The sequence below is a fragment of the Ostrea edulis genome, chromosome 6, assembly GCF_947568905.1.
Source record: "Ostrea edulis chromosome 6, xbOstEdul1.1, whole genome shotgun sequence".
Classification (NCBI taxonomy): Eukaryota; Metazoa; Mollusca; class Bivalvia; order Ostreida; family Ostreidae; genus Ostrea; species Ostrea edulis.
In genome coordinates, this window is record NC_079169.1 from 59,319,889 (window position 1) to 59,340,527 (window position 20,639).

A 20,639-nucleotide genomic window follows, 5' to 3' on the forward strand; every position below is an offset into this window, starting at 1 on the left:
TATCTGATACTCAGTAGGGGAAAAAGACCATTCAATTATCACGATTTCAAAAATTATGTTTAGACTACATTTACATAATGTATTGACACATAAAATGTATTAGGTTTGTCCTTAGTACTGGGGATCCTACGGGCATTTAAATGGCAAATACATGTACGCAATAAGAGTATATAAATGTGGATGAAAATCAGTTCTACGTCACTAGTGCGGAGCTCCGATTAGGAATTTGAGTGGAACCGCTTCGGTGCAACACCCTCTTTACACAACTTTAATACTGTGTTGATATATACTACTTCTTTGCATTTCAATTCATGAAACTCCAAAGGAGCTCGAATTTAGGCATTCCCCTATAAGTTATTTTGTCTGCAAGATTCGTCCTAGAACATTAGAATCATGCTTTCGGTCAGAGCAGAAATGAATTCATTTTGAAGTACATCTAGATCAAAGGCAAGAACAGGGTTCTTTTCTCTAATATCACCAGACTTCATCTGGAAAAACAAAACAAAAAACAGAACTACGCAGTTTTATCTTCATTTTTATCTAAATCAATATGTGAATCTGGAAATTAAAGTAAAGAATATTTACCAGCTTTCGTGACCATACAGATATTATACTACTAATTAAAAAATCAAATTCGTGTACCGGTAACCTTATTCAAATCACACTTTTTGTATCATATCAAATAAAACCTCATCACAAATTCACTGAATTATGAATACTGATATTTTATCGAATACATTTGAATTTGAAATTTCGGCATACAGCTGTATATCTATTTTCAGTATATAGCCATGGAGCAAGATCGACGAAATGAATTTATTTAAGAATAAATTACACCCAAGCCTGAAAGTAATCATTATCATAATGACTTTTTACAGAAACGTTCAAGCACATATATGTTATATTCCTGCAATGTATAAATTGATATGCTTATTTGCTCATTTGCAACCTTACAATTGATATACATATGTAGCAATGCAAAATGTAATAACCAGTCACATATCGTTGTTTTTCTATTTTAAAAGGGGAGGGGGCAGCCGGAAGTAAATTGGTTTCTCAACCTTTCAAAATCAGACAACGAAAAGCTCCAAACAATCTCAAGTGTTTTGTCCGATGTTTAAAACTTAAATTCGGGGGGTTGGGATCTTTTATCAAATTTTACTCCACATTTAATTTTCCTCAACCGTTGGGAGTGGGATGGGATGGTTACAATTCTATCCTATGAGTGCCTCGTCTTCAATGGTGGTGATGGGTCTTTTGATATAAGAACTTTCAAACTGACATTCTTCTTATTCACTTCTATTAGGGTGGGAGGTCACCCACTATACCTTATTTGCATTAAAAAATAATATGACAAATTACATTACCAACGGGGGGCTGCCCCCTCCCTGATTTTCTGTTCTTGATAACGACGCAGAATATATAAAGAAATTCAATTATTGCATTTTACATTATTACATTTTGCGGCGAGTTCAACACAGAATGTAATAACAGAAATTGTCATAGATTCGCAAATTCCATGGTCGTTATAACGATCTAGTTCGTCAATACAACCTATCATTGGGTCAAATGCTATCTGACGTGTTTCATACCAATTGTTATGCCGTTCTTGGCACACTGATTTTGACTACGGATAACTCCGTTTCCCTGATCAGGGTAAAAGGCTTACGGCGGGTGTGACTGGTCGACGGGATGCTTACTCCTCCTAGGCACCTGATCCCACCTCTGGTTTGTCCAGGGGTCCGTGTTTGCCCAACTATCTATTTTGTATTGCTCATAGGAGTTATTGGATTGATCACTGTTCGTTATCTTCACCTTTCATACTTGTACAGTATATACATGTACATGTAAGATCTATCGAGCGCCAAATTAGCATCAACTCAAGGGAAGGAAGATATTAGTTTGTTTTTAAAGTAACTTTTTGGAAGAAAAATATTTTCGAGTTACAGTTTTATTGAAGCAATAGTCTATAATGTCAAAAGATAAGTCTTTCATTTATCGTGAGGAAAGAACGTGTAAAGTCTACATTTTAATACTGTTGATTTTGGAAACGTTTTGTGATGATACATGTACATTTGTAACAGCATTAACATTGATCAGTTTCTAATACATGAATCCCAACCCAGGGTCCACTATTATTGATCCACATACATGTATTGTCTTACAAATCTGTTCTTTCGTGTAGATAAGGACTTGGATTGCCGATACCATTTCCACGTTCATCCCTTGTCTTGGATAGAGGCTTATTACGTCTGTGAACGCAATAACCAGATGCTGCTGAAGTTCGATACACAAGACGAGCATTCCAACATCAGTTCCATCGTCGAATCAAAGATTGGCAAAATTCTGTCTTCCACAGTGTATGTATTCTGTTACCAGATTAATCAATATCCAATTGGAAATAGATGATGGCCTCTGAAGTTGAATTCAATCAAAATATCATACCTTTGATTAACATTAACAGAATAAAATTGTTATTGTTTTTTAGGGGTTTTTTTTGGTCGTTGTTTTTTTTTTTTTTAAGTTTAGACTTCATTGGGTGGAATTTTCTATTCAAAGCAATCGTTTGTATCCCAGTGCCCGTTGTTGTGTGTGTGTGGGGGGGGGGGTTGTTGTTGTTGTTGTTGTTTTTTGTATTACAAACAAAATTTGTAAAAGTGAAAAACAAAACATTTTTTACAACATTTGGAAAGTTCCCATTTTCATCTGTGTACAATTGATTAGGAAATAACCTTTCAAATAATAAAATCTAAAGATTTAACGAGTAATTATAATGGGGTATTGTGAAACACCCTGTAGTATTTTTGCAATACTAACTGTAGCTGCAGAACTGCAGCTCTCTGAAAAAATATTGTGACGGTACAGAGAACTACAGATCCACCCCTTATAAAAACCTTCGATTTACGGCGCACAAAAAGCTGCGCACGGTTGAGGCCTGATATTGTTGTATTCTTGTGTTGCTGTCTCATAAATCTAATATCAAAACATTCTTAACATATTTTCCTACTATATTTGTGTCAAAACATACCTTCAAATATTCATTAAAGCCCCATACGACCCGAAAATTCGCAGCTTCAAATGATTTCGTATGTTAAGAATTTTTTGATTTTAAATTTATGAGACAGCAACACAATAATACAACAATATCAGGCCTCAACCGTGCGCAGCTTTTTGTGCGCCGTAAATCGAAGGTTTTTATAAGGGGTGGATCTGTAGCTCTCTGTTCCGTCACAATATTTTTTCAGAGAACTACAGTTCTGCAGCTATACTAACTGATGTTACATTTAAGGGCATTGGTTACCCCCCCAAAAATTTGTTCTAGAATTTTATGAAACCAGTTTTAAATTTTTCAATATTGCTAAGATTCCATATTTACCACACACCTTTCCTATGACATCATCGTTCTTTTTGCATTATTCACACATCTTTAATTTTAAAACATCGTTCTTCTACTCTCAAAAACACCAATCTTTAGTGGCGGTTGTTTGTTTTTTTCGCTCGTAGGGAGAACATGTGGATAGGCCTCAGTGCTACATCCCAGGACGGAACTATGCATCATTTCTGGCCTGATTGTGTACTTCTGACGTCGACTTCAGCATCCAACCTTTGGAAGAATTCTGTGGAGACTCAGAAAGAGGGATGTGTGCTTTTAAATCCATCATCAACCATCTACTCTGTGGAAAATTGCTCTAATTCATATCCATTCATTTGCGAAGATAAGGCCACAGGCAAGCATTGTCACTCGTGATCTAGCAAATCTTGAATCATAAAAGATGAAGGTAACGTACAGTCATCAATCTCATAACTCTTATAAAGTGATGAGGTGCCTAGGAGGAGTAAGCATCCCCTGTCGACCGGTCACACCTGCCATGAGTACTATGTCTTGATCAGGTAAACGGAGTTATCCGTAGTTAAAATCAGTGTAACAAGAACGGCCAAACATTCGGTATGAAACACGTCAGAAAGCATTTGACCCAATGATAGGTTGTGTTGGCAAACTAGATCGTTATAACAACCATAGAATTTCCCAAATACTGACTTTAAACGAGACTGTTGAAACCCCTGTTACATCAACTTAATTTTCAGTAGACTATCTCGACTTATAAACTGATCATACACAGAACAAGCTCTTGCGTATCGAATCAGTTGAGAGACATAAATACTATATACAGGTGATAATGGAATATTGCTACATAAATATGGGAAGTTGACGATGGAGAACCTGAATTCATCCCGTTTGTCATAAAGTTTAGCATTCTATGTTCAGTGAAATGTTTAAGTATAAAGCAAATGTTGAAGACTCTGTGGTGTCTTATTTCGAGTGGTGTACAGAGATATATCAAATCGACTTATGAGTGGAAATGGTTATGATAAAATGTCGTCGATATAACTAAATGGCTACAACAAGATATTTTTCGTCTTATGTAGAAGTTTTTGAGTACATTCTGCCTCGCAGCGATTTAAAAAAAATGTCAGCAAATAAAGGAGCATAATTCTCGCCCATGAGAATTTCAACAGAGTGCTGGAAGGCCCGATCACCAAAGACTACGAGGATACTGTCAATGAGGAACTCTAGCATCTTTTTTATATCGACATCAGAGTACTTGTGCGTGGAATCAATAGTAGTGTTTAACAATTTTTTTGAGCAGCTGGTCGCTGGATATTAATATTTCCTTTCCCCATTTTTATCGAAAAAGCAACCGTCTATTATGTCAAAACTTCTGGTCTTTAATTTATCGTAAGAAATGGTCGTGCACATTGTTAAAAAATTATACGTTTTGATGCTGTTGATTTTGAGAAAAAGTTTGTGATTTCAAGTTTACTAAAAGTTCTTTTGAATTGTTTTAGAATCAACATTTGATTTACATCACTTCTGGCATATGTTGTGGCACAATACTTTTGACGTTTCTCCTTCACAACAGTTAATATTTTCGTGAGGAGCAAGGATAGGGGCTTGTTAGAACATTTACTGAATCCAGCAACGTCTTTGTTTATAAGGGTTTTTTGTGTTGTTTAGGAATTCAGTATAGGTACGGTAGATATCATTTTATTACCCCTTTCTTTATTAACAATTTGTACACTCAACACTGCGGTGCTACACACTAACTAACCTTCCCCCACCCACACAAATACAGATATCCAACTCTGTTGTTGGTCAATAATATTCACACAACATTAGGAGTTAAACAACCCATCATTAAATACAATAAGATAAAAATAACACTAAGAAACATGAATTTCACAATGATGTGATACAGGAAGATGGTGGGAAGGGGTAGAAGACCCAAAGTTTGAGCATATCCAATATACAACCCTAAACAAGATTACAGATCTATTCTGTGAACCAAATACTAGTAGAAGCACATGGTCCCATGAAAAAGTAAATATTGATGTACATGAATTTCTATTTTAGGCAATATATTAAGGAAATTCTTATATGAAAAGGTGAAGATAACGAACAGTGATCAATTTCACAACTCCCACAAGGAATACAAAATTAAGAGTTGAGCAAACATTGAGCCCAGGACTTAGGAGGAGTAAACATCCCCTGTCAACCGGTCACATCTGCCGTGATTCCTATATCTTGATCAGATAAACGGAGTAAATAAAAACAAAATTCGGATATTTTTCTGTATATGAATGCACCTAATTTGCTGACTTCCCTCTGTGATACATCATATGAACAACGTTGTTATGGTTCAAAGAATCTCAATTATCATGAGTTTTTGTCTCACGCTAGAATTTTGATCCTTTGTATTCCTTTCAGTAATAACGGCAAGTTAAATGCTTTGACTGGGGACCAATATTTGGCAAGATTGGAACTTCCAGTATGCAGTAGACTTGTTGTAGTTTCTCCGATTTTAATGTTTGTTGACTGCTCTCTGTGATACTTGAATTGTTCTGAAACATACGGACTTGTAAATTCTGCACCGGGTTTATCAGCTTCTCAATGAAATATGTCACCACGCATCGTTGCGCAACGCACTCGTATGACCTTTCGTCTTTGAATAGATTAAGTTGGATTTTTTCATATTCCTGATGCTGATCAAGAATGACAATATGTTACACAGTTTCATATTTGATCAATTCTTGGTTCCAGGGGCTAGTGTTGAGCTAAAGTTTTAACAGGGGGATATATGTAGGAATTTTGTTTAAAAATTCTTTTAAAGAGAGTAAGGTCTCAATAAATCATAATACGTGAACATGCCTAATTTGTAAAAATTCATTTTTTTTCAGTTATGGATCAAAAGGCTAGGTTAGGGCTATAATCGGGGGTCAAACTTTACATGATACATGACTATAAGGGAATATACGACAACCCTATGTTCTATGGATTCAAATATGGTTAATTCATAACCCGTTTGGCTTAAGTTGGATCATGATATGGGTTTAAAATTTTCGTGGGAATAAAGAGGGTATACTTTTATAAACTCTTCGGAAGAAGCAAAATCAGACATACCCAAGAGAGCGTTGTGTGCCTCTTGTTTATCAGTCTATTTACAAACTTGAATTTCAGGACACTGACGCGTTTTCTGTAAGTGGAAACATGCATAGATTTCAGGACAAAATGTTCGAAATTCAAGAAATTGCAGAAAACATACGTATAGAATACATTTCAACCGTCTATGTATAATTTATCCCTGGAAAGGGTAGCTTTCTTCCCCTGTATCTTGGCAGCTTTGTAATATGGGTACAATACTTATTTTCTGGGGAAATTGTTCGTTGATACCGTAACTTTTGTTGTCATCACCCTTCAGTGCGCCCGGTGATGCTAATCTTCTTCTTCCAATTGCTGGCCTCCTTCAACTCATTGAATATTCTGCCAATTTGTGAATGTACGCATTTGGTTAAAAACAGGGTTAAAACAGTCTATTTAGTGGTGGAAAAGATTGTTCACTTGTTGAGATTTGAACATCTCAAGTGATGCTGCTGAGGTGATATCCGGAGGCAGGTTGTTCCAGTCCCGTACCGTGTTGATGAAGAATGACCATTTCCTGCAGTCCTTCCTCGCTGATGGTATTGCGAGTGTATGGTGTTGTGAATGCCGTGATGTTCTGATAGGCTTGCTGAAGTACTTCTGTTGGTCTATAGATACTTTATTGTTGATGATCTTGTAAATCATAGTCATTCGTGATTCCTTTCTGCGTTGTTGTAGACTTAGCCACTGCAATTGTTCTATCATGTGGCCTACTCTGGATCTATTTCTGTGTCTGCCTGTCACATATCTGGCCGTTCTTCTTTGTACTTTTTCTAGCTGGTCTATGTGTCCATGTTGGTATGGGTCCCACACAGTAGCTGAGTACTCCAGTTTCGGTCGGACGAGTGATTTATATGCTTTCTCTTTGATGCTCCTTGATGAGATATGTATGTTTCTGTCTGAGGAATCCTAGTGTTCTGTAGGCTGTATTACAGATGTTGTTGATGTGGGTTCCCCAGTTAAGATCTGCAGTTAGCGTACAGCCTAGATACTTAGTCGATGTTTCGTGTGCGAGGACATGGTTATGTAAGCGATATTTGTAGGATGTAAGTTGTTTCTTTTTCGAAATTGTAAGTACTGTGCATTTATCTGGATGTAAAACTTATACGGTACCAATTTTGATGCACCAGATGCGCATTTCGACAAATAATGTCTCTTCAGTGATGCTCAACCGAAATGTTTGAAATCCGAAATAACTATGAAGTTTTAGAGCTAAATATAGCCAAAAACAGCGTGCCAAAAAAGTGGAGCCAAATTCGTCCAAGGATAAGAGCTATGCATGAGGGAGATAATCCTTAATTTTGAAATGAATTTCTAAATTTTATAACAGCAATTAAATATACATCCGTATACATCCATCTGGATGAAATTCCATTTTCCAATTTTGTTCCCACAATGCTAATTTATTCAATATCATTTTGAAGAATTTTGCAGTCGTTTTCCGAATTTATAGTTAGATAGGCAATGGTATCATCAGCAAATAGTCGTACAGTAGAGTTGAGGGTTGATGCTATGTCGTTTATGTAGAAAAGGAAAAGACTAGCTCCAAGTACTTAGCCTTGTGGGACGCCAGATAAAACTTCGGCCTCATTTGATAGTTCCCCATCCACCACGACTACCTGCTTTCTGTTTTGGAGAAGTCAAGAATCAAAAGGTCCGTTTGTTTTCCGTTGTCCAGGTTTTTGATGATTTCATCGATGCATTCTAGGAGCTGTGTTTTGCATGATCGTTCGCTTCTGAATCCATGTTGTAATAGGTATAGGATGTTGTGCTCCTCTGCATATCGCATTATGTGACTGGTGACAATGTGCTCCATAAGTTTACAACATACACATGTTAATGATATTGGTCTATAGTTTGATGGTAGGTAGAGTTAGCCTTTCTTGAGTGCAGGTGTTATACGTGCATATCTACAGTCTGTTGGTACATCTCCACTTTTTAGTGATTTCCTGAAGATAATTGTGAGTATTGGTGACAACTCTGTTGCAAGTTTTTTTTAAGATCACAGGTTTAATATCATCAGGTCCTCCGGCTTTGTGAATATTGAGGTTCTATAGAAGTTTAAATATTCCTGCTGAAATGATGTTGATTTCAGGTGCAGTTGGATAAGTGTCAGGTGTATTTGACATGTGGTTTAATTTTCTGAATTCTTCCTTGGAAATCTGATCTGAATTTGAAAATACTGATTTGAACTGATTATTCAGGATGTTGGCCTTGATTTTCGAGTCTGTTTCGATTTTTCCGTTCCTTTTGTCAATTTTCTTGTGTTTGATAAATGTCCAAAATCGTTTGCCGATTCCCGGCCCGAAGTTCTTTTCACACTCGTCTGGTAGCGAACAGATACCTTCGATATATTGCCAGTATGCTCTGCGCGATAGTCGTTGCACTTGATGTTTTAGATCTTTGAAGTTCTTGATGTCATTTTTGTTGTTGGTTTTCTTTTTTCGTTTAAATGCTCTGTCGCGTCTCCGTATTAGGGTTTTGATGTCTCTAGTTATCCATGGTAGTTTGTCTTTGGTTTTACATATCTTTGTTGGGACATGTTTGTTGACAATCTCTAACAAGCTGGTTTTTAGAGTTGTTCATAGTTGTTTAACAGTGGCTCCATTCTTCTCATCTTCCTCTATTTTGCTGCTAAGCTTGTTAGTTTCCTCTTTCATGCTATTCCAATTTGCTCTCTTATATAATGGGATTGTGCGTAGCTTTTGCTTTCGTTGGTCAACATTAATGTCCAGTTCCATGTATACAATATTATGGTCTGATATTCCTGGGGTGGTGTTTACATTTAGTACCTTGGTTGGAATGTTTGTAATAAAAAGGTCTAAGATAGAATCGTTTCTAGTTCGTATTTCTACTAATTGTGTTAATCCATTTTCGTCTAATATATCTGATAGGTGGTAGTGTGTTTCGTATGGTGAGTTCCAGGTCTGAGAGACTTATTCTTCCAGTCCCATCCGGGTAGGTTGAAATATCCTCCAATCAGGATCTGAGCGTTGCTTGTGCAAGCCCTTTGGACTGATGTTTGAAACTCTGTGATGTATTCTGTGGTCTTTGGATTGTAAAATACTATGAATAATATGCAGGCTTTTTTTTTTTTTTTTTATCTTTCCCACTAATTGTTTTATATATTTTCCTTCAAACCATTTCTACATTGATAATAAAATACCAAGTATGCATATAAGATTATTTTCAAATATTTAAAGATAATGAATATATGTTCATGCTTGTAAGACGTATACTTACAATTCGTTTTATAAAGCGTGATTCATCGACAAGTATTACTTTTATATGATTCCTTTCTGTCAGATCTATAGTTATATCGATAGTCCTCTGAAATTCCAGGACAGATTCTGGACTAGCAGAAACTATTGTTGCATATCTATCCGTAAATTAGTTTACTCCATGATCACTCAAATGACATACATGCACTACTAGTAATTGTTTTAGTAAAGTTAGTACTGAACTTTTTATGAAAGATTTGAAAGGGGATACAACGAACAAAATAATGTTATCCTTTTTTTATTACATGTAAAAAAGAGATCCCAGTTCAAAAGTCATAGGGTTTTCACTTTCAGTAGGTGAACAGTAAACATACAGTCTTATACTTATATAACTGTTTTGCCTTTAACACATGCACACTCTTGACAATTCTTTAATCTTTCACCTCATATAATGCTAAAGAAAGTTGTTTCTTAATTCAGATAGCCCTTATTCCGTTTCGAGTTTTGTAATGTTTGCGCACTTCCATGATTAGAGATTTGAATCTAATGTCGACAGAAAAAAAATTAAAAATATACAACGGATAGATAGCTGTTATTAAAGGATTGTAATCATCAAAGAACAAATTACCGGGAGTGAAGGGTGCTCTGAAACCAGCTGGTAAGCAGTGTAAATAAGTTTTAATCGACAAAAGTATTGTAAATAATTAAAGATATCTTCAATACGGAAGTTCCGAGTTCCCCAACAGTTATTTCCCTTTATTGAACTCTTCCGTAAATTATGACGTAAAATATTATGACAGTGGGTACATTTGCTAATTACTATCGTTGTATTATTTCTTAAAAGATGATATCCAAAGTTTCTGAGACCATCCTATCTCAGGGGAAAGGCAACTTTAGTGAGTTTATGAATATTGGATAACAAAATGGCTCAAACAAATATTGTTAATTTCCATCTTTCTTTGATAAAAGGGTCACTCATGTAGAAGAGGAAACGTATAATGATTTAATAGCCAATTTAATGATCTTATTCAAACAAATTATGCTTGATATGGCCAGAATATGCATACCAGTGATTGATATAAACAAAAGTTACGCTTTCATTACATTAATCGTACGTAATCGTTATGAACAATGCCAGTCTACGATATAATGTATACATTGTGTACCCACCATACGTCATAAAATGCGAAAGAGTTCGACAAAGGGAAATAACTTTTGGATAACTCGGAACTTGTGTATTGAATTAAAGAGATCATCAAATTTATACCGAGCTCTAAATAAATTATTGCGAGCAATATTTCTACGAAATTGATGCTCTCATCAATTGAATTAAAGAGAGCAATAATTGAATTAATGCGCGCATCAAATCTATTATTGCTCTCATTAATTCAATTGATGCGCGCATCAATTGAATTGAAGAGAGCAATAATTGAATTAATGCGCGCATTAAATCAATTATTGCTCTCATTAATTCAATTGATGCGCGCATTAATACAATTGATGAGAGCAATAATTGAATTGAAGCGCGCATTCATTCATTCATTTTATGAGATATGTAATTAATTTAATGCGCGCACTAATTCAATTATGAGAGCAACAATTGAAATGATATCTTCAAATAATTGAAGATATCTTCAATTATTTGAGTTTATGTTAATTTGGCGCTCCATATAGATAAGCTAAATTAATATATGTGTTAATGTTATGAATCAATGGGATAAGACATTTTTTAAAACGTCGATAAATCAGTGTTATGTAGTTAAGCTTCCTGAAACATGAAAAAACGTAAAAAGAGACACCATAGATCGGAGCGAAATATTCATTCGTTGTTCGAATTTCCTCCATTTTTTACATATATGTTATAGTGCAATATCCTTGACCCAGGCGTCTATGCCTTTTCTCTCAATTTTTGTATCCCTGATTTTGAGAATTTGTATGGTTGGTAGAAATAATCAATTCTTTAAGGAAATGTTTGCTGTTAGTAGCTGAGACTACTCCTTGAGTTTACATACATAATAAATGACATGCAGAGTGGTGTTTGATTAAATCCCTGTATCGGAAGACGAGACAAGTAATATAACACAGATCATTTCCGACTGAGTCATTTTTCATTAATTTAACAAACTGGTTTTGAATGATTTTCCCCCTATATCGTAAGATATAATGAAAATAATTACCATTGAGATAACAACACTGCAATGCATGAGAGTGATATGATCTTTTTTCTGACAAGAGTGTGTTCGGTACAATTAACTCGAGGAAGTATAGCCTATTCTATTCTATTCAGTAATTGGGTATCCCAATATTTGTAAAACAAATTTAAACAGTGCATTGCTGTTTTAATAAAATAATGTATCTGCATTTTACAAAAATGTCATGTACAATAAATTCATCCAACAGACATATCATGAACTCTCAATCTACACATACATCAAGATTTTCAGGATCATACGGTGAAAATGAATTTATTGAATATATTAAATTTTCTGTACCCTCCGACATAGACTAGATGTATAGTTGTAAACATGAAGGCCTCTACCGAAATTGTGAAACTCGTGGCCCATGGATCAGGTGTTCGAGCCCCATAGTGGGGCTTTTATGGCTCATATAACAAAAATGGAGGACATATTTAAAATGTTTTAACCTTCTGAATATCTACTAAACAAATTAGGTACGTAGTCCTAAGAAAATGCATTGTATTTAGAATCATAATGTCCGAACGTCAATCTGTCTTTCTTTCCATCATACTCTGATTCTGGGTCATAACTTTGTAAAGAATTTATCGCAAAAATTGCTGATTATGAGATAATGTAGCATGACCCTGAAACGATGTTATTTGACCAAAGTAATGGTCAAGGTTACCAGTGATTTTCTCGGGGTCACTACTTTGTAATCAAGAGATTTAAGAAACGCATACTTGCTAGAGATGTTGCTGATCACCACACAGTTTCTCAAGACTCTAAACCAAGATCAGCTGACCAGCGTCAGTGGTAAGTGTTCCTCAAATAAGCCATATCTTTGTAATGGAGATAAATTAGATGCAATATATTAGATTCATACGCGAGAGCATGTATTGCGTATGGTCAATTTAAAATCGAGGCAGGCTACTGACAATTAAGTTGATGTTACAGGGGTTTCAACAGTCTCGTTTAAAATCAATATTTCGCAAAGTCTATGGTCGTTATAATGATCTTGCAAAGACAAACACTATCACTGGGTTGGATGCTCTCTGGTGTGTTACATACCAATTGTCAGGTCGTTCTTTACGTACAGATTTTGACTACGGATTATTCTGTTTACCTGATCAAGATATAGGTCTAAGTACGGTTTTGGCCAGTCAACAGGGGATGCTTACTTCTCTTAGGTACCTGATCCAACCTCTGGTATGCCCAGGAGTCCATGTTTGCCCTTCTCTTATAGGATTTATGAGATTAATCACTATTATCTTTTTATGTCCATTCTCATATTTAGCACAAAAATATGATGACCACATTTTTGCCACGACCCTGAACCAAGGTAATTTGGTCAAAGTCACTTGTACATGTTATAAAAATAGAAAATAGTTGAAGTTCATACTTGGAAAGTAAAGTGCGTACGACCAGAACATGTTTTCCCGACCTTCGATTGATGTCATTTGGTAAATGTCATGGTCGCAAACGTCGACACGGCTATACTATCTGAGCATTGATTTTCGAAATAACACTTTCATCCATGTAGTGTCTTTGACCATTCGATTTCTTTTAGAGTGACATTGAATTCATCTTTCTGAATGCTACCTCCATCAGTTTGGATTATAGATCATTTCGTCTTGTTTTCACAGATTCAGTTCAATGTTTCTTCCCAATAGCAGACAAAAAAGCATTTGGAACAGATTATATCTTTTCTAGTACGACAAACATGATTTCATGTGCCCAAATGTGTCACAAAAGGTCTTCATGCGCTGGTATAATGCAAACAGACTCATGCATAGTATTCACATCTCATAGCAGTCCATCCCATCCACCAGGACGAGGCTCTTTTTATGCAAACAGTAAGGAACAACGTTATATACTAGTAGATTTCTAACGTTGGTTTAATTTGTATTTGTTAATGAATTGAAATCGCTGTATACATGTTGCATTAAGTGTATGAAGACAGAATGTTATAATTCTGCAAAGTGAATTTTAACACATTGAAATTTTCGGTAAGTATCATTTTGGGGGTCAAACAAACATATTTTACATAGGTGGATCCAGGAAATTTGGAAGGCGGGTTCAAGAGGTACATGTTTGGATCTGCGTTTGATATTCCAGGGAGGCGAAAGTATCCCACCTTCTGAAAGCTCTTATCTCATGCCAACATCTATGGCACACCGTTTTTTCATTTATTCCTCTTTAACGATATCTCATAAATCTTATGAGATATCTCATAAAAGTTTTAAAATATCTTCTAAAGTTTTTGAGATATCTCATATCCTTTATAAGATATCTTATGAAAGATATGAGATATCTTATATTTTTTTCTTTATAATATATCTTATAAAACATATGATTTCTTATGTTTTATAAGATATCTCGTAACTTTTTTTAAGATATCTTACAAGAGAAAGTTCACAAGATTTATCTTATATTTTATAAGATATCTCATCAACTTTATGAAACATCTTGTTTAATATAATATATATTAATTATACAGTTTATGAGATATCTTATATAATTTATAAGAAATCTTATAATATATTCTATGATATCTTATAAAAGTTGTAAGATATTTTATAAAAGTTATAAGATATCTTATAAAAATGATATATTCAGAAGGATAGTACTTTCGTCATTTTTAATTCCTATTTCCAGAAAACGTTGACGTAGTGGTCATGAGGCGAAGCCAACGGAAGCTCCTCTAATAGTTTCATCATGGAATGTAAATGACACATTCAGTATCACTATACACATACCCTAGCTGATGAGTGTTTAGGGGAAGTTCTTGGATCAAGCAGATGAACACGGAATACAATATCTATTGGGGGACGATTGCATCGTGTTTTACATTATTTTGCTCTTTGCATATATTTTCTCTTTGACCAAAAAATGGGGTTCAGACATCTACTGCTTTGGATCCGCCTTTGTTTTATTATGTAGTCTGGATATTTTACTTTCCGCTGAAACGTGGATAAATTGTCATGAGAGCAGCGTATAAGAAAGTATTGGCTAGGTATCTAATTTTGATCTCTAAGATATTATGCAAGTTTCATTGTACAGTTATTTAAAGTCTGATCAGTCAATAGACCAAATATTTTTCACGAGGTGCTGGGAACAGCTCACTTTATTCTACTGTTCGAGGCCAGCGGGCTAGATTTTATAATCAAAATCTCAGACTTTTTGAAAGAAAAATAACCCTAATGCTAATGATAATAATTTGCTTGTGTGGGATAAGGAATTTTCACCTCGGGAAGAAATTTTGCTGTTCAGGACTCTGTCAATCTTTGTCTTTAGACTATGAATTCTGTCTCCTCGGTTGAATTTCCCTATCCCACGATGAAGAACTCTACATCATGTCCTACTCTCGACTTGTAGGTCGATGACTGGATGTTGCAATTACATAACGACGATGAAGCAATGACGAGGAAGACATGACATGCATGGTTACAATGACCATATATTCTATCAAGTGATCGTACAATCGACCTTTCTATTCATGCCATTACAAATCACAACATTTGTCATCCCTTCGTCGTACCTTGATGTGATGGTCATCGACCTACGTTGATAAGTGATCAAAGTGGCCATATCAATCCTTAACAGGGTAATCCCAGGGGAACGCTCTCTGTCTTGATAAAATAACTATATCCTGCTATAATCAGGGTATGATACTCCTTTCAGGTATAATAGACTGGAGTCAGTATTCTGGAATTGCATCGACTATTCCACCAGAAAATATATGTAGCGCATCGCTGTCCCCTTCCTTTCTTGAAACCATATCATCCACCGCAACCCTTCACCCATCATCAGACTCGCCGTTCACGTCAGTTTCAGGAATAGAATCATCAACACAATCATTGGAACCAAGTTTGAATTCTCAGCCGCTATCAATTACTTCCATATCAAGTACTCCTAGTTTACAAACAGTATCGGATTCCATATCGTCATCCCCATTCATGTCTGGTAAGTAAATGAGAAGGCATCTATAGTCACAGTCTGCTGCCTAATCTTTGATATGTTATTCAAAATAAAATACTGTTTTTAAATTTTAAAAAAATAGCAATTTAATATATATATATATATATATATATATATGCTACCTATGTTTATCTCAGACATGGAAAATTGGTGCAAAATGAAAAAGCTAGGTACCGATTTTGCGAGATATATTTCAAATTTTCAGATCACTACGAATCTTTACATGTACATGTATTAGCTTTCAACAAATGACCATACAGTTGACATGTGTAGCTTTGAATTCTAAAGCCAAAATTATAATATTATAAGATTTATTAGAATAATCAGGTAATATGATGACAAGACAACCCTTTAAGCAGATAAAATTATCTTAAAAGCAACACTCGAACATTTCCATATCGTTGTTTGAGTATGCTTATAATCAAAATGTCAAAATATATACTTTTGAGTAAAATGACAAAGTCCATCTGCTTCGAGGTGCGCTAATGATCATAGTTCCTTAACAAAAAATTAAGATAAACTATAAAATTTGATCATGCTTTTCAGCTTTGTCATCTGCCATTTGTTATTGCCCATGTTCAACTTTAAACAACGTGACGTACACACCCCAAGAACTCCAAAAGAAGATGGAAAAGATGAAAGCAGAACTAACCGTTACAAGGAAGCAAACCAATAAATATAAAAGAACTCTTATTAGCATACCGGATCATCGCCCTTCAGCCCGGGGCATAGGGAGCCTGGGTGTTATTATTTTGTGTGCTGTGATCCTCACGCTGGTGGCATTTGATTTTCCGCGTGCTGCTCACCAAACTCTTAGAATTGTACGGCGAGCAAAAGAAATATGTAACGATAAGAATTGTGCACCTAGCAAAGGAAATGCGTAAAGATAAGAACTGTACATGTACGGCGAGCAAAAGAACTATGTAAAGATAAAAAGTACTGAGAGGATATGATATAATGTTTAAAACTAATTTTCTTATTCAGATATTGTAAATCACTCATTTTGTGGGTACAAGTTGACCTAGAGGAAAACTTCGTCATTTCTGTCATAAATCTGGGCAGGAGTTCTCCCGGAGAAAAACTTTGTTATTTCTATCATAAATATTTGTACGGATTCCCATTTAGGACCTATCAAAAATATTTTTGAATTTGAAAATACGAATTCCAGAATTCGTTATTACAGATTTAATTTGTTATTTCAAACTTTTAAATTCGTTATAACGGATTAAATTTGTTATCACAAATTTGTTGAACTTGTTATAACAAATTTCAAAATTTATATTAACAAATTAAATTTGAAAACACGAATGTTTGAAATGATTATATAAAATTGTCAAATTCGATATAACGATTTATAAAGCCGTTGATATCAAATTACCGTAGTAAATAATTCGTGATAACGAATTGCAGAATTAGTAAGAATTGATTAAATACATCATGTAATTTGAAATTATAGAATTTTCAATTCATTAAATCGAATTTAATTCATTAAAATAAATTAATACAATTTGTTAAAACGAGTTCTTAATCAAATGTAGTTGGATGAAGATGTCGCAAGATCAGGCACCTGATCCCACCTCTGCTATATTCAGGGGTCCGTGTTTGCCCAACTCTTTTAAGAGCAGTGAATTAAATTAAAATTTAAAATTAAATTAAATTAAAAAATTTTATTCTTTATAGGAGTTATGAGATTGATCACTGCTCGTTGTCTTCACATTTTCATCAGTACAAGTTTTTAAGAATTTGTTGTAACGAATTATGCAATTTGATACAACGAATTTCGGAATTCGTTATTTCAATTCAAATTTTGAAATTCGTTATTACGAAGTTTAGAAATTCGTTATAACAAATTTAATCCGTTATAACGAATTTTTATGTTTAAAATAACGAATTAAATCGAAATAACGAATTCTGAAAATTAGAAATATATTTTGATAGGTTGTAAATGGGCTTCCGTATATTTCCGTATATTCTCCTGGAGAGAAAAAATTTTGTCATTATATAGTAATCGAAATTTTGATTCGAGTTTATCTGATTAAAAATTGAATCTCAAAAGATGCAATATAAATCTGCGTATTTTCCTTACCACCCATTCCCAATTCTCAATTCACAATTTTACTTGCTGAAAACAAAGAATCCAAGACTTCCCTTCTGAACTTTTTCATATAGCTAAATAACTGCAAATGTAATCTAAATCTTGCTTATGATAACTACAAACGATACATCTTAACACTTGGAATACTTAAAGCTGTAATGTATCATGATTGACAGAATGTAAAGTTCATGAATATAACAATCGAGTACTGCACATATTCTGTGCGTTACAATATACATGTACGTATATCACGTACATATCCCCGCACTGATAGGCCATCATTTACAAGTTCAGATCCCTGTACTGATAGGCCATCATTTACAAGTTCAGATCCCCGCACTGATAGGCCATCATTTACAAGTTCAGATCCCCGCACTGACAGGGCATCATTTACAAGTTCAGAAATGTGAATAGTACATATTTAACGTCTAAAATTTATTTACATGATAAATTATTGTTCTGCATGTTATATTTGTTTACATCACAGGATTTCAAAATTAGTGAACTTGTCACACTTACATCAAGTTACTGATCTTTGCGTTGTTCATTTGGTACATGTAATGTACGATTCGGTCTTTGGTTTGCATAGTGATACGACTATATGAAAGCAAAATTTTAACTGACCATATAATTTATCTCCATTATCCAACTCCAGTTTGAGTTGGAGCCCCGCTTGTGCTATGGCCGCGTCAAACCCAAAATGTTAAAATAGGTAGTGTTTGCTCCTTCGCCAAACGCTCGGCATTTCGAAGTGAGAATCACGGGTCTTTCGGATATGACCTTAAAAACGGAGGTCCCGTGTCACGGCAGGCGTTGGCATGATAAAGAATCCTCATTGCTATAGCCTTGAGCGCTACGCATTGGTCTAAATTTCTGGTACTTCACCCACAGCTGGTGACGTCTCAATACGAGTAAAGTTTTTCGACGAGAGGTAAAAACGATCAATCAATAACTCATCTACATTACCTTCAGAAGCATTTTCCTCAATAGCATTTATTACATAATTTATCTCTGGGTGATTTGGTCTATTGCTAGACTCAATATGATAATAATCTGTACTTTAGGGATGTCAGCTAACTAAACACATCTCTGCGTTTTGCAATATTCACGAGACAATTTACGGAATGAAAATTGAAATTCGTTCAAACGAATTTCTTACTATTTATAAAATCGTGAGAAATATTTCGACAGTCGTTTTAACTATAGGGACTATAATTAGATGAGAGGGGCACCAATTTATATGTATTAATATGATAAATATCATATTACTGTATTATAGTTTCCAATTCGATAGATTTATGTATCATCATATTTATATTATTGAATATTGTTGAAATCATTATAGAATTTTAAAAAGGGACATGGGCACGATTTGAGCTGGAAACTTTTAAATTCTATTTATAGTTCCTCGTGGTCATGTAATGCTTCAATATTACTGATTTACGCCATGATCTTACATGTATGGAAGAAGTATGAAGATGGCGGTTTGTCGACGGAACCCCTTCTGAAAAAGCTCGGCCGCGTGTACTATCTAATACTTTGCATAGTGCTCTTCATAAAAAAAAAATGATAATACTTTAGCTATCCATCTTAATTATAGTGTTTTATTTTGATAATTTTACAGATATAAAATCTTTGTGTCATTTAATTTCATTTGAATGTGTTGTATTGTTGCTTTCTTCTTGCCCTTGTACTTAGCGCCTTAGAGTAATTTGTTTTATATTAGGCGCTGTATATATTGTATTATTATCATTATACCCTCCTTCCAATATTAGGACTAATATACTTACACCAAACTATTCGTTTATTTATTTTTCAATAATTCCAATGTTATTTATAACAATTGTTTTGACTGGACAAAAATAAATCTAAACGAGAATTTACACATCAATAAATCCAAAAAACGCTGTGTATGCATACGTGCCTGAAAACGAATAACATAGTGCGGGGAAAGTATTCAAATTATTGAAATTGATAATACTGAGAACGAATTGGAATTATAAGAATCAAACATTCTTTTTGAAGAATTTATCGATATGTAAACTCTGGACATTTTACTCACAAACTTAACATAAAAGCGCTTCGCACTTTTATTCAGTTTGTGAGTAAAATGTCCAGAGTTTACACATCGATAAATTCTTCAAAAAGAATGTTTAATCCTATATTACATACTTGTATATTTTGTTACCCTTGGCCTGTAACCTTAGTTTGTATATATGTATATATTTGTTGACTCTTTCGTGTATCTGTATAGTTTGTATATGTATATATTTGTTTTGTTGACTCCTGCGTGGATCGGTATAGTTTGTATATGTATATATTTGTTTTGTTGACTCCTGCGTGGATCTGTAGAGTATGTATATGTATATATTTGTTTTGTTGACTCCTGCGTGGATCTGTAGAGTTTGTATATGTATATATTTGTTTTGCTGACTCCTGTGTGGATCTGTAGAGTTTGTATATGTATATATTTGTTTTGCTGACTCCTGTGTGGATCTGTAGAGTATGTATATGTATATATTTGTTTTGTTGACTCCTGCGTGGATCTGTATAGTTTGTATATGTATATATTAAATAGTTTGTCTGTGACATTGTTGTTTCTTTTACATGTATATTTTATGTTTATTTATGGATAATTATTAAAAATATCACATTACAATATTTTTTTTATCTTCTTCGTATCAAAGAAA

At 34.4% G+C, this 20,639-nt stretch overlaps 1 protein-coding gene across 1 annotated transcript in view; it reads left to right on the top strand.

Annotated features, from left to right (window-relative positions):
• LOC125647280 (uncharacterized) overlaps positions 1 to 20,602 on the top strand; it is a 32,645-nt gene extending 12,043 nt beyond the window's left edge. Inside the window, exons 3-8 of the mRNA XM_048873966.2 lie at positions 2,186 to 2,360; positions 3,505 to 3,744; positions 5,768 to 5,828; positions 13,444 to 13,729; positions 15,558 to 15,839; positions 16,401 to 20,602. Coding sequence (XP_048729923.2) covers positions 2,186 to 2,360; positions 3,505 to 3,744; positions 5,768 to 5,828; positions 13,444 to 13,729; positions 15,558 to 15,839; positions 16,401 to 16,738 — 1,382 coding nt within the window. The 3' untranslated portion in view covers positions 16,739 to 20,602. The remainder of the gene's footprint in view (positions 1 to 2,185; positions 2,361 to 3,504; positions 3,745 to 5,767; positions 5,829 to 13,443; positions 13,730 to 15,557; positions 15,840 to 16,400) is intronic.
• Positions 20,603 to 20,639: the final 37 nt, after the last annotated feature.